The sequence below is a fragment of the Vitis vinifera genome, chromosome 10 (assembly GCF_030704535.1).
Source record: "Vitis vinifera cultivar Pinot Noir 40024 chromosome 10, ASM3070453v1".
NCBI lineage: Eukaryota > Viridiplantae > Streptophyta > Magnoliopsida > Vitales > Vitaceae > Vitis > Vitis vinifera.
The window spans coordinates 7,520,794-7,536,071 of NC_081814.1; the positions used below are offsets into that span (position 1 = coordinate 7,520,794).

At 37.4% G+C, this 15,278-nt stretch overlaps 2 protein-coding genes across 2 annotated transcripts; both read right to left on the minus strand.

Annotated features, from left to right (window-relative positions):
* Positions 1-1,271: 1,271 nt before the first annotated feature.
* On the minus strand, positions 1,272-3,208 carry LOC100265219 (adenylate-forming reductase 06235-like). The gene has a single exon (XM_019222460.2). It carries the CDS (start codon positions 3,152-3,154, stop codon positions 1,496-1,498), a length of 1,659 nt encoding a protein of 552 aa, XP_019078005.1. The 5' UTR covers positions 3,155-3,208; the 3' UTR covers positions 1,272-1,495.
* Positions 3,209-10,728: 7,520 nt separating this feature from the next.
* Positions 10,729-12,572, minus strand: LOC100242927 (phospholipase A1-IIgamma). Its single transcript, XM_002266946.4, has 2 exons — positions 11,787-12,572; positions 10,729-11,655 (listed from the first exon to the last, which is right to left on the minus strand). Exons 1-2 carry the CDS (start codon positions 12,414-12,416, stop codon positions 11,065-11,067), a joined length of 1,221 nt encoding a protein of 406 aa, XP_002266982.2. The 5' UTR covers positions 12,417-12,572; the 3' UTR covers positions 10,729-11,064.
* Positions 12,573-15,278: the final 2,706 nt, after the last annotated feature.

The following is a 15,278-nucleotide window of genomic DNA, read 5'->3' on the forward strand; positions in this document are numbered from 1 at the left end:
GTCAGGAAAATTTCAACTATGGATAATCCAACGGATATGCTTATAAAACCAATTCCAAAGGTCAAGTTTAAGCAATGCTTAAACTTGATCAATGTTGGATTTCTATGATTGTAACAACAAGAGGTAAAGGGAAATCAATCCGAGCTGAACTTGGTTTTCTTATTTTGGTGCTAAGGTGGAGATTTTTGTGATGTGATACAAAATATATAAGCCAAGCACGTGAGTTAGTCTATTTGTGTGGCAACCCTCTCAGAATAATATATACACATGACAGTTTATTTCTTTTACCTTCCAGCTGGAAGGTTGTTATGTGAGTTTTTAATCGGTATGATGACGGTGTATGCAAGCACACTTCTAAGCCGAAAAGGAGTTGTAAAAGGGTTGTGTGTGTGCTGAAAGGGCTGTGTGTTGTAATTTTCTCAGTTTTTCTCTCAGATGGATTGGTTCTTCTATTGCTCCCCTGGATGTAAGCTTGAACAAGCTGAACCACGTTAAATCTTGTGATGATGCTCTTCATCCTTTGTTTTTCTTCTCATTAGATCATTGATTGTTTGTTTCTTGAGAAGCATTATTTTTCTTGCTGTTTTAATGGAAATGGTTATTGTACGTGATACTGCTGTATGTGGCCGTCCTAATGTGGCAAAGATGAGTGTGGAAACAGCCCAGAGTTGGAAAGCAGAGGTAGTCGTCGTCACCAGTAATCCTCATGGAAGCAGAGACGTTATTGGTGCCTGGAGGGCCGCTGGACTTACAGCCTTTGGACCTATATGGGATTCCTAGAATTTTGTTGCAGAACCTAATCTATATTGAATCTGGTTCTTCCGTATGTTATGTGTGTATCTCTGCTGACATTCTACACGTAGCATGCATCAACTTGTACGGCATTCGCAATAGGCAATAAGAATAACTCTAGTAAATAGTATCGCCGAAAGGATCATCTACGATTATAGATTGGCCTCCAAATGGATGCCCCTTTCACACGAATAAAATAGTTCTTTATGTTCCTTTCGGTGGTTGAAGCTATGGAAGGAAATTGCTCAATTCTAAAATACAGAGAGTCAGAATTGACGTCAACCTCACTACGGCAGTCGTTAGATTGGAGAAATGTTAGTTTAACTCTTTGTCAGTAGCCTTTGGATTTTGTTCAGATATACAGCTGAATTTTATGCTACCTTTCTATCTTATGAGACAGCGTCTTCTTGGTATTGCCCTTCCAATAATGGTTCCTAGCATTCTTCCATCTCCATTAGGTCGAGAAATTAGAGATGTACGTACCTCCGAGAATACTCAAAATCTAATTACATTATTAAATAACAAAGTCACATTCATCACGACATAGTTTTCGAACATGTACACTTGGTCTGGTAGTGTATTAGACTTGGTGTCTTTCTTCTGTATGTCTTGAACACTGGACACACATTCTTGACCATATCTTATAACTTTAGGAGTAGGTTGAAAGCCAAAGAAAATCAAGTATTAATTTATGGTTATGAAGTTAGGAGTCCCAAATAGGACCAAAGGCAGGAATTCCTGCATCCTTACAAGCATTGACTACGTCCCTGCTCCCTTGAGGATTGCTGGTAACAATCACTACTTGAGCACCCCAATTCTTAGCAGTATCTACGCTCAACTGAGCAATATCGGGTCGACCAGACACAGCTGTGTCATGGACAATGACCTTATCTTTGGGATACCTATTCACTATCTCTTTAATTTCCCTTCCAAAGTTGTGCTCAATCCCCTTAGCCACCCAAACTAAACACACGTCAGCTGAACATGGCTGCAAGAGGAATGAGAGAAATACACAAATGCCCGAACCTGTAGCCACCATCATGACCTTGTCATACATGTTGATGAGATAGGGCAGCCCAGCAAAGTGCACCTGCCGAACCCACAAGTGGCTTGGCGGGTCTGAAACCAGTGACTTTGTGAAGTCGCCAACAGCTCCAGCAAGCATCATGTGCTCTGTTTTACCATCAGAAATGATGCCGAAGGCATGCCACTCGGATAAAGGGGATCGACTAATCCTTCCCAATATACCCGCTTTCACTCCTCCCTCGAACTTTATAATGGAGGCATGGCCTGAAGGCGCACTGACTTTGACTGGTACTCGTCTCACTGTCACCCATGGAATAATTATGAGTGCGGTGATGGCTAATGTAGACCAGAACTCCTGTTGTTTCATCAGCCTAGAGCCGAGTTGATTGCTGTAGGACTTTGACTTTGGATCGTAAGAGATTGTGAGGAGGACAAAGGCCCAGAGGAGGGCTAGAGCTATCCATCCAGCAAAACGGTGAGTCCTTTCGAATACATTGTGATGGAGATGGCGGACAAGAGGGAAGGCTGCCAAAGAAGAGAGGCAGAGAAGAGCAAGAATGGTGAAGGCCACGCTTATGATCTCGGGGGAAGTATTTTCTCTGTCCTCAAGTGTGAGTACCAGGGCATATACGAGCCATGCTACGGAAGAGACCCCGCAGCCGCTATGTATCCCACCAAGAGATTGGAGGAGGGATGTGGTAGCAGTCTTGAGTCCGAGAGGCACCCACGACTGTCCCAAGACCTTCACCGCAAGCCAGAAGACGACTCGCAAGAAGGCCTCGCTGCGACACAGTGTCAAAGCAAGAATGTTCCCAATGGAGAAGAGAGCAGCTTTACGCCTTGCATATGGGAAATGCCCGGTGGCTGCAAGAACCAAACCAATAATGTTCAGGAGCAGACAAACCATGAACAGCCGTTTGTAGACTGTGAACGGCCCTTGATCCAGCAATATAATCGAAAGTCTCGACTCTAGCTGTCTCGCAACTGTTGCCGGTTGTTCACGTTTGCTAGTGAATGAAACTGGAACTAGCTTCTGCTCCTTTTCCTCATGAACAGCGCCTTGTTCCAGGTCCTTCAAATCATCCTCAAAATCATTTTCATCTATATCAAGATCACAGAAATGGCTGCTTATTCTGCTCATACTCCTTCCCAAGGAATCCGACGGGTATGCTCTAAAAGAGCCATCCTGATTCCAAGGAAACCAAAACCTGTTGCTACCACAGCGACCATCAACAACCAAAGGAGTTGGGACGGCAAACGGGTCTGAATGAGGTTTAATCTCAAAAGCCACACCTCTGCAACTTGAAAACCTTGGAAACTTTTCTGGGCTTTTCATACTCGTTTTCCTAGGAGCAAACAACTGTCACAAAGTACAGCGAGGGAAAGAGAATGCTTCAGTGAGAAAACTTGTGCCCAGGGTTGGCTTTATAAGCCTTCACGAAGACCCATGAAGTTGACCTGATCATAATGGCAATGTGATTGACTTCATCAACATGAGAGAGAGAGAGAGAGAGAGAGAGAGAGAGACGCAATTGATAGTTGGCCGGTGAATTCTTGTATTTATTTATGTTAGTGTGGAATTAGAGTCATTACCACTGTACCATGGTTATCAACTTATTACTTGTCATGATTTCCTCCACAGGGAAAAAAAGAAGCAGTTTCTCGTAAAGTTACTTTCTTTTATCAATTTTTTATTATAAAATTAAATTTATGATTAGAAGAAATAAAAAATATTTATAAAATATATTATAAAAATAAATTAATATTATATTCATTAGATTTAATAACTAATATCATACTTAAATCATGTATTTCTTATTCTATCCCATTAATAAAATATAGCCTCACTACCCACTGGCTAAGCAAACATAGTCTTAATACCCTTGTGAGCATGGGACACCTATTGTTGCGTCTTGTATTCCTACTACTGAGATGTCGAATTTTGATTTGTAACATTATTATAATTGGATTTTGAGTGGGTCACCTTGGCATTTGTGGGCAGGGGTCATGGGCCACTATAGACCAATATCCGTCTTCTAATATGGCATCAAATCATTATGTTTGAAATGAGGTTGGTATATTATTTTGATTTTTCTATTGGCCTTATCTCAACGATTCAGCATAATAATGACTTGGAAATTTATGTGGACGATGACGTATCATCTAAAATGTTTTTGACATAACATTCGGAATATTTACCAGGACTCAAAAATTGACAGAAAATAAAACCTATAGCAGGCTTCCATTTAGGCCATCCTTGGAAGAGTGGTACGTTCTTAGTGGAGACACGAGAAGAAAAGAAAGAAAGAAGACGGCACACAGCCTCATAATTGGCACACATGCAGACACGGGTGGGCCACGGCTACCCAACTCGTACACCCACGATTGCCCAAGGAATCATCAAATTTCCAGTGCGTTTCTAGACTATATATCTTATTATCCAATCCAACTCTAGATTTTTGACTATCAGCAACTCCACATATCTTTCTTAACTTAAGAATTACGCACCACTGTAGTTTGTCAGACTTGAGCCTGAATTCAAAAGCAACTTGAATTGCAATTGATTAAACTGGACTTTGTTAAAGCTCAAAGCCAATAATTAATTAAATAAGCACTTCCATGGTGGCGCATGTATATTTGCCTTGGATTATTGAACTGATTTCTTAGCAGAAGCACTGAATTGTTCTTCAATGCCTTGGATTAATTCAATGACTTGTAAGGCGAATTCTTACAAGATTAGAAGCATTTACCCATATGTGGAATTATACGGCGGATGTATTAGCTAGAGTTCAAGTAAAGCAAATGTGAATGTAGAGACAATGCCTTATTTGGTGGTGGGCTGGTGTGTATGACTTTTAAAACCTGCGCCAAAATCCAGCTAGCTTTCCTATTTTTGCTTTGTTTTTTTGCCATTGAAGAAGATAGAAATTCACACCACTTTCCCTTTTCTAAGTGCACTATAAAAATTCACATCCTCGGGTTCTAATTGTTTTGGGAAGTTTTGATTTGTGATTGTGAATGTTAATTCTAGTACATTTCAAAATTGTTGTTTTATTAATTTTTGTAAGATTTTAGTACATGTATTAAAAAAAAATCACTAATTTTGACAAAACCCAAATAAGATATAAATTAATTTAAATGTTTTTATAAATAAAAGATAAAATTTTCTTTTAAGGTGGTGATACTCATTTTAAAATATAACATTAATAATTTAAAAAATATAACAAGTGAAAATTTAGTACTAAATTAAATATAAACATTTATAATAAGTAGTATGACCTGAGTGACATACACATGTATAATTCAAACAAATATATTGAAAAAAAAAAGATAAAAAATATTTAAAAATATTGTCAAATACAATTTTAAGCCAAAATAACAAAATTCACTAAAATGACCATGGTTTTAATGAAATTTATCAAAAAAAAAACACTACAAGCAATATTAGTAATTTTATTTGATGTCAAATTTTTGGAATCCACAATCAAAATTGATAATTGATATTTTAAACTCAACTTTCCAAAAGCACAAGAATTAATATTAAGTTATTAACAATTGTAATTCTATATTGACTTCTAAACCAATATTAATAATTGTGACTTTATGAAAAATAATAATAATAATAATAATAACCAAGGTTATTCACGTTTCTGCAAAAAGTAGCACTTTCCATTGTAAGCGTTTTCAAAGGATATTGACCATCTACACCTTGATAGAGCCAACAATTGGGTCCACATTAATTAACACAAAATTGAAACCTCAAAATGGCCCATATGAGGTGGCCATTTTTCTTCCTTTCTTATTCTTCTTCTTCTTCTCTTTTTCTCTCTCTCTCTCTCTCTCTCCAACAAGCACCACTCATTCTATATACATGCACATCCAAATTAGTTAACGCGTTTCATCATGCATGAGATTTGGGGATTCTCATATGACCCAAAATAAGGATCAAATATCCACACATATATGCATATACCCGATTGTCAATGCTTCCTCAATCAAAGACTCAAGGTCAATGCTTTGGAACGAAGGCAAAGTACATGGATTCTCACATGCATTCACATGCATTACGTGTATGAACTTAATTTCATCAAGTTTATATCTCATTTCCTCTTCCAAAATATCGGATAAGGACCTTCCCAAAAAAGATATATATCTTCACACAGAAAAACCATTTAGTTTCAATGTGTTAGGCTTGATGCGTTTGCTTTGTTAATTTATTTGATTGTTTGAGTAATTGTTGTTAGGCAGTCCATGTCTCTAACAAGTTGTGTACTATTGCAAACTTGACCTAGCACTTTTAGAAAAGATGAGCTTTCATATATTTCATTTTGATATCTCTAGATGGATAAAGGTTCTTACTCGGCTTAATGTTAATGACGCCTTCTTGCATGGGGTCACACTACATGAGGAAGATTATATGTCTCTTCCTCCTTGTTATCACCATGAGAGGGAGCCTTTACCTCCAAATGTTGTTTGTCGTTTGCACAAATCGGCATATGGTCTGAAACAAGCATCACAATGGTGGTTTTCCAAGTTTTCTGGTGTGCTCCTTGCCACAGGTTTTAAGCAATCTGCCTCTGACAGTTGATTATTCATCAAGGTGCGTTGATGACATGCATATATTATCATTGTCAGTAACACTTAGTAAGAAGTGGACAGTTTAAAGGTTTTTTCTAAATAATATGTTAGACTCAAAGACTTGGGAAATCTAAAATATTTTTTAGGTTTTGAAGTTGTCAGGTCTTCTAAAGGAATTCCGATTAGTCGGCATCACTATGCTCTAGAACTTTTGTTTGAGGCTGGATATTTTGGGTGAAAAACTCGAAAGACTCCAATAGATCCAAACTTGAAGTTGTTTGATCAAGAAGATGGTGATTTGCTTGATGACACTCTTAGGTACAGAAAGATGAGTGGAAAGCTTTTATATCTTTCAATCACTAGATCAGATTTATCTTATTCAGTAAATCATTCAAGTCAGTTCCTAGCTAATCCTTGAGTTCCTCACCTTCAAGTCGTTTATCATGTTCTAGAGTATATTAAGTAACTAGTTGGCTAAGGCTTATTTTTCAGCATAGTGTCTCGTGTTCAGCTCAAATCTTTTGTTGATGCAAATTAGGTTGCTTGCCTAAACACACGTCAATTGATTAGTGGTTTTTGCATTTTTATAGGAGAGTCTCTAGTTTCTTGAAAATTCAAGAAACAGTAGACCATATCACACTCTTCTTCCAAAGCAAAATATTGGTCCATGGCTAACGTTACTTATGAGTTGATGTAGTTGTTATCTCTACTCAAGGATATGTATATTGAACATCCGCAACCAGCCTTATTATTATGTGATAATCAAGCAGCATTACACATTGCAGCAAATCTCATGTTTCATGAGCGCACGAAGCATATTGGGATAGACTGTCATCTAATACGTGAACAAATTCAAAAGGGCATTTTGAAGACACTACCATCTCAGCATCAAATTGCAAACTTGCTTACAAAGGCCCTTTTCCCAACATAGTTTACTCACCTATTAGGCAAGATGAGAGTTCATAACATACATTCTCCATCTTGAGGGGGAGTATTAAGATAGTTTACTTTACTAATTAGAGTTGATTAGTTATATTTTAGTTGTTTTGGTTATGAGGGATGAGCTAGCATTAGTTACACCATTTTTCATGTTTTGTTCCCGTTTGCCTCCAACCTCCCATACATCTCCTCTATGACGAGCAAATAATAAGAAATGAATCTTCTATGGGTTTTCTCTTGTAATACCATCAAAGCTATGTTTCCACTTGTAACACTTGGATATGGTCAATTTTGGGCTTTAATTATTAAAAATCAATCATTTTTCCACCTATATGTATGGGAGACCTAGTCCAAAGATGATCTCTTCAATTCTTTCTTTATGTTCTTAAATTGTCATCTTCAAAAGATACTTAGTGATGAGGGCACAACTAACAAATAGAATGCAAATCCTATTCAATTTCTAGTTGGTCCAGTTATAAAGGATCAAGCTAAAAAGTTCAAAGAAACTCTCAATTGACTAATTCAAAACATTTGGGTTGAGGTGAATTCATGGAGGCCCAAGAAAGAGGCTCTATATGTTCCACAAGGTTAGATTTTCATGATTCAAGCTTTGAATAATCTAAAAGAATCCCTCAAAGAGATCAGCTTACAAATTAGGATTGAATGAAGTTTCCTAAATTAGTGATTACCCAATTTTTGACTTATCAAGGAGAATCTAAAGCAATCTTTTAAGATTGCTAAATTACCTTTCTTATTTATTATTATATTTTGATTTTTGAATTTTATGAGGAAGTAATAAATTAGAAATTCTCTTGTTTCCTTTTTACTTTGGGATAGGTATGATTTTAGGAAATAGTGGATTTAATTTTCAAAATCCAACTTAGGATATTTTAGTTTCCCTTTTCTAACTATCTATGAATCCTAAGCAAAATATTTGAGGATTTTCTAATTGCCAAATTTGTGGACCTCTTTGTATTTAAATAGTCATCAACTTATTGAAAAATTTTATTCATAATTTTGTGAGAGAAAATTCTTTTTGGTTTTTTTAGAACTCTCTGAATTTATCAGAAAGATTTCCATGACATTCTCCTTCGACTTATCAATCAATCATTCCATAATTAATTGCAGCGTTTTCATTATACCAAGATTTTTGCTTCCATATAAGCAACGAATCACGGTTTCATACAAATCTGTTTTTAGACGATTTTGAAGTCATTCTTAATCCACAAGTTTCTCAATTTCATGGTGTGGATTGTATCACTTAGATTATCATCCTTGTTAGGTTGGCTTATCGTATCAACTGCAAGCCATGCTAGTGCTCATCAATAGGAACGACAAGAGTATAATTAATTAATTGTCATTTGTTTAAATACCTATGTAAGTTTCATAGGTTTCTAATTTGCATTCTATGTGAAAAAAAAAAAAGAGAGAGCATTGATCTAATACAATGCATCAAACAATGTTATTGATGATGAAACTATCTAATAGATGGTCTAAGTAATTTATTTAATTCATTAATTTTATGATTTAAAATATTTAATGATCCAATTAATAAATATAAAAATTCAAGTACATATAAGAACTTCATATTTATGTAGAAGAAACACCTATGAAGTCTCTTAGAATATATATATATATATATATATATATATAGAAAACGACATCTCATACAATAATAATAAAATCCATTAAAGATAAAAGATATTATATATAAGTTTAGTTAATCTAGAAGCATCTATTCCCAACAAATCACCCTGTATAATTTTTCATGTTTCTGATGGAGCACCACATATTTCTTAACAGATATCTCAACCTATGTTGAGGCTAGCAGACATTGTACCTTTCTTTTGTAAAAATTTCTTTCAAAATTGCTACTAGGGCAAAAAGATGGATAGATTCGTGAGCTTATTTTTCAACTTGGAAATTGTTATTTTTATATCAAAACCCTAGGAGAACATTTTGAATAAATTTTTCAAAATTAAACTTACCAAAAAATCCTTTAAAAATATGAAAATGGATTGAAAATATGGTAGGGAGGGTTGAACGTATGAACATCCCAAGGGATGCTTTGGAATATTGGAGAGGAGTTCAAACGTCTCCTAATCAAATTCATATTAATTTTCTAAGAAGCTATCATTGTATTACCAATAAGAAACCTTCACATTGGCATCTTTTCTTCCTGATCAGTTCTACATCACCTGGTTTTTGTCCAAGTGCGCTATCATCAGTGTCACCTATGGCCATTATCTGTATGTAAATGATTCAATGACAGATGAAACCCCAAGAAAAGGTCAGAAGCTCAAAGTCACACACACTCGTGCATCTCTGTCCGACTCTTCATTTAAACAATTACTTTCATGGATAAGAGTAAGAAGCCTAGGCAACCATGAAAAAGACGAGGAATTTTTTTCCCCTTTATTGGTGGTGAAATTCTATCAAGTAAAGGTTCGAATGGTTCAAATCGAAGTGAAGAAAGAGTCCAGATGATAACCTAAACTTTCTATCAGTTAAAAGGTTAATGTCAAAATGACATACATGTGATATGAAAGTTCAATCACTCATTTCCATTCAACGTAATCAGGTGCCTTTGCTTCTATTGGTAATGACAAATTATCACTACATAATGCATAAATTATAAGCGTCTGCAACTGCAAGTGACAAATGATCACTTGACTTTACTCGCTCATAGATTAGATTGGATACTGAAATATAAATTTGGCTGTGCTCAGTTACTTAGCCTTGGCCTCAAAGTTGACCCCAGGTCCGGTCCTGATAGCACAACCTTAGGCCCACGTCTGGCCCCTAAATCATATCAATTGTATGTTTTTATTCTTTAAGAATACATCATATCTGTATTAACTAATGATGGGTTTGCCACTAAAAGAATTAGTTCGGCCACTGCGGGCTTATCTATGGCTAACGTTTCAGTAATATCCAAAACTATGGCCCCAACTGGCCTAAAGATGGACATTGTCCCGCTTCCTGTGATACAAGGGCCAAACCCAGCCTGGCCTGATCATTGAAATTCAGGCCTAACCCACATTTGGGTCGCTCCAAAATCCTGCTTACATGCCTATATTCCAAGGGATTTTGAAGAAAAAAAAAATTGTACTTCTAAAAATATTTTTTACAATATGATCCTTCAAAAACTATTTTCAAATTCATCATGTTTTGAGGCATCAATAAAAAGTTATCCATTGTAGAGACAGTTTCTGTTTTAAGTATTGAAGCTATTTATTTACTTTTTCTCAAATCTACCTGTTCCAAATTTCAAAATATTTTTTTAAATTACAGAAATCTTTAAAATCCCTAAATATTATTGGATCTTTTTAACATGCATGTCAGATGGGTGATGCAAGTGATTTTCCATTTGATTATCATGTAATGATACTATTTTCGAATGAAATAAGCTTTATATCTTTTCAAATCAGATTCAATGACAGAATACATCATGTATCAAAGTTTTCACATCCTGTGGAAAAAGAGTTCTCGTCTTTCATGCAGAGAGTTCCCTAACTTATTAGTTTTTTGGAATACAGTATCCACTGATTTGGTCACTGATTGGCCTTTCCCAAAGTCCAGGGAAAATAGGCTTACACCCTAGTAATCTTTTCCAGACCCACCAGGCTCCCTTGAACTAATGGAAAAATCGCAACCAAACTCCCACTTCATGACCTAAATAACCCAAGCCAGACTCTGCTTGTAATATCTCAGACTTGAAAACACTGCTCAAAACACAAGATCATCTTCCTCATGATCCATCAGCTTCCAAGAACCATCCACCTGCTGAACCATACCCTTGTTCTTCTCACACCTCCATGAAACCGGAACCAGATATTCGTCGTTTAAGGCATCAATAGATTTGTTTACAAGTGCGATATCACGATTAACTTCCAACCTGAATCCTCCTCTACTCCCCTGTGTTCCTGCGACTCCATGCAGGTGTGCCTCCAAGTTATGCCAAGTTGACAGGTTTCCAGGACTCTTCAAGTACTTGGACTTGCGAGTGTCCACTCCTAGCTCTTCTCCCACATCTGAGTAGCCTAGTAATGGGTAGTTTGGGATGATATCCGAGGCGTTGCGGACACGTAGAACTCGAAGATTTTTGAGTGCGGAGAAGAGCTTCAGGAAGTTTGAGTCTCCCACCCTGGGGCTTGCAAATACCACGGCTGTGACTGGACAGCCCTGGTTCAATCCATTGGCAACTATGTCCACTGCATTCAACGTTGCTACTGCTGCACCCAGGCTGTGACCTGTGAGGCTTATGCTGATTTCCTCATTCTTGAACTCTTCCACCAGCCTTCTAACCTCGCCCAGAACCTGAATATATATAGAAAAATCAGTTTTAAGTACTTGCCCTGGAAAGCTAGTGTGTTTCTTTCTTTTGTAATGTAAGATAATGACCTGAATTCCAATTAACCAGGGGTGCAGATGATTGGGTCCAAACTCACCTGGTCTCTGGCGCTGGTCTTACTGAATGACGATAGTGGATCATCAGAAGTGTAGATGGAATACCAGCCTTGGTGCACCTTTGGCTCACCGCCGGCCTCTCCAAGTATTTTTGAAGCTGAAACTAAATTGAATTCAAAATCATTGACCCATTCCAGGGTCTTCACTGTTCCTCTCCAGGCAATCACTATGTCCCTCCTCCCCAATACAGCCTTCCCCTCATCTGTTGCGACCGCAACATAGCCCATCCAGTTTGATTCCTTGCTCCACGCCTCCCTTGATAATGATTTTAATATGAACCCATCAGGGACTTGGATTTCTGATGTGGCATACAAGTACTTTGTCACATAATATTTGAATGGATTTCCTATGTCTATACCAACCTTGGAGAAGAAATCCTTCTTCGCATAGCGGCTACTTCCAGCAAATCTAGAGGCCTTCTCAGAATTGAAGGTGTCATAAGTTGCTTGAGCCATTTCTCCATAGTGAATGATGTATCGACGAAGATCAATGTCTAGAGGATCCAATAGGCCCTCCCAGTTATTCTGCCCACTGAGATGCCTCCATTTTTTCGCTATGCTATCCATCGTCTTGTTCATCCTGAACCATGGCTTTGTCGCAAGTATACCCATATATACTTGGCTTACGAAACGTTAGAATGGTTACAATTTATTGACTCCGCATCCTATTTTGGGTTGCCATACCTTTCTTAAATAACGTGCTTCTCTTCTAGTCATAATCATAACCAGAAGGTCACGTGAAATTGTCAGAATAAACATTTTCTTTTGCTTCTCAAAGTATGTTTCTTAGCATATAAGAAGTACATCCATCTAACAAAGAATAGTTTTGTTGGCAATGAAAAATTAGCATGTGTCAATACATTAATTTGCTATGTCGTTTGATAACTTGGCCAACTTACTAAAGCCATCTCAGAATAGAATATACTAGCATTGCAGTATCTACTTTATAATCTTGGTTTGTGATTGCTGAAAATACAATTAAAGAACATGATTTATGAATAACTCATATAACTTAGTTGGAGAGGCAGATTGATTTCCTCTCCTTATCTAACATTTCCAACTTGTGATGAGTTCTGCTGCCAAGTTTGCTTTGGTAGGAAATTGATGTTCATATTCAGAAATTGCTTTTCCAAATTCTAGAAATTTGTAGAGCCTTGTTGTACCAATAAAAGGGGCCTGGAGGCTGACATTTTCATTTGTCTTCTTGGTTTGCCATGAAGACATGAGAAAAGTGTTGTTTAGAACAATCCAAGAAAGGGAAGAATCTATGTCAAAACTGGTAGTCTTTGCTTTGAAGTTACCAAAAAGAAAAAAAAAGAAGAACGAAGATGCTTGCACGTTGAAGAAGGCAGGTATTGCTTGTTGTTTGGATATTCGGCTGGGTTTTTCAATTTAATTAGGTGATGTTTGGAAATAGCATTAAAATTGTTTGGTGTGCCGCTTTAAATGCAAGGCTATTCTAGTTTGCATTTACTCTTAGCCTGGTTTGTGGGGATTGTTCGTAAAGTTATCATCAAAATGTCAAATCAGGGTTTGAATATCCTCGTTCCTGTTGTTGCACAGAAAAACAGTACTCAGGGTCTGGTTGGTGAGTGGGTAGAGCAATGAATCTAGAAAGCAAAGTCACCTCCAGCTCAAATGACAGGGAAAAAAAAAAAAAAAAGAGGGAAATCCATGTAGGCAAGGCGACTGCCAATGGGTGGATCGGTTTGATGGTCATCTTGGTCCAGCCAGCTGTTTCACTGGCATTAAGCCCATTAGGAAGAGGCCTGAGTGAGGCCCCCTTTTCTAAGGCCTAGAGGAATGGCTTTTAATTCATACTGCGATGCACAAACTGCTTTCAAGTTTCAACCCACGTTGATGTCCCAGACATCCCTTTCCCAAGAGTCATAAATCAAATTCGTAAGTAAGACAAAAACTCAAAAGGGGAACGAAGGCCCTACACATGACTCAACCCGCTACTTTTTCAAGTCTGAGGCCTCACAGGCTTTCTGCTCTAAGTGAGACCTACTCTGGCAGTTTCCCATCATTTTGTAGCTAGGTTCCATAAATTATTTTAGTTAAAGAGAAAATAATAATAATATGCTTAATTATGACAAGTTTGAGAAAAGGAAACATGTAAACGATTTTATTCCATCAAAATGTGTACTAACAATGCAGAGGGTGGTCTTCTGTTTTGTTGGTGGGGGAAAATACATGGGTTGAGACAGATAAATGGTACAACCTTACATGGGTTGGTCCAACCACTTGGTCCCCTACCATTGCAATGTTAGTAAGTGCACAATGAGACAGCGTGACTACCGATCTGAAAAACCATGTCACGGGAGTAGTGGAGATTGGTCACGGCCCCAACAGGAACAAATGGTGATGAAGCCCGGAATAACCCCACCACCACCGACCCTATTTGATCACATTTCTATCTCATTTGTATGTTTCCATCGGCTGTCGGACAAGACAGTCTCCTGAGCTGTCTTGAAAGTTATGTATCCCTGATATAGCAAGTAAACGAACAAGGCTGAAACCATCCTCACATACAACTATTGGGATTTTAATGTAACCCAATCTCGCCTTAAGTTTCACAAACTCTGATAAATATACATATAGTGCAAAAATGTGCGTTGGCTCACTGAGCTGAAGATAAAGACTCTCGTGACTCGTGGATCATCACAAAGGGTGGTGGGAGAGGGCGGCAGCTTCAATGGCCGGACTGCAACAGTTACTGTTCAGGGTGGTCACGGGTTTCATTCCTTATTTGGCTTCGGCTTCTTCTCAACACAAACATGGATCTTATGCCAGGTCATTCTCAGTTTGGGAAATAAATCTCAAGCCCAAGCCTGGTGAGGAAAATTTTGTCCTCAAATGCACCGGCACTAAATTTAAAGACTTGTATATTTTGATCAGATCCCAACATATTGAAACTATAATGGAAATGGATAAAAAATGTTTTAGATAATCACTGTTCTGATCGAGATGTTGTTCTAAGGTTATCAAACAGAGTAATAACTCAAAATGCACAAGCAAATAACATAACGAGAAACTGAAAACTTATTGGAGATAGGCTGAGACATGACAATACATTATCCTTAAAATAGATCAACAATCCTCGAAGATAAACTCAGTGTATTTGGGTATTAGTAGTCTATCTTCATAATTCAACAGCTAATGAATTCAGTCTTGGGTATTGTACTCTGTATGTGAGACGTGTACAGATCGAATTCAAAAATATTCCTCCAAATAAATGTATGAATGCATCAAGGGTGGTAGTGAATATGACTAGAGAAGATTGTTGAGCAGAGAAAAATAAAAAACAAAATCAAAGAGAATAAATTTTGTGTACACAAGGGGGCAACCCCCGTGTTGGATGCGTGTGCCGAGACAAGTTAAAACACTTGAAAAACAACTTGAGACTTACACTCTTCCTTCATATGTTTAGAGGCTAATATGGACAACGCAATCCATATGTAGATGTGGTCC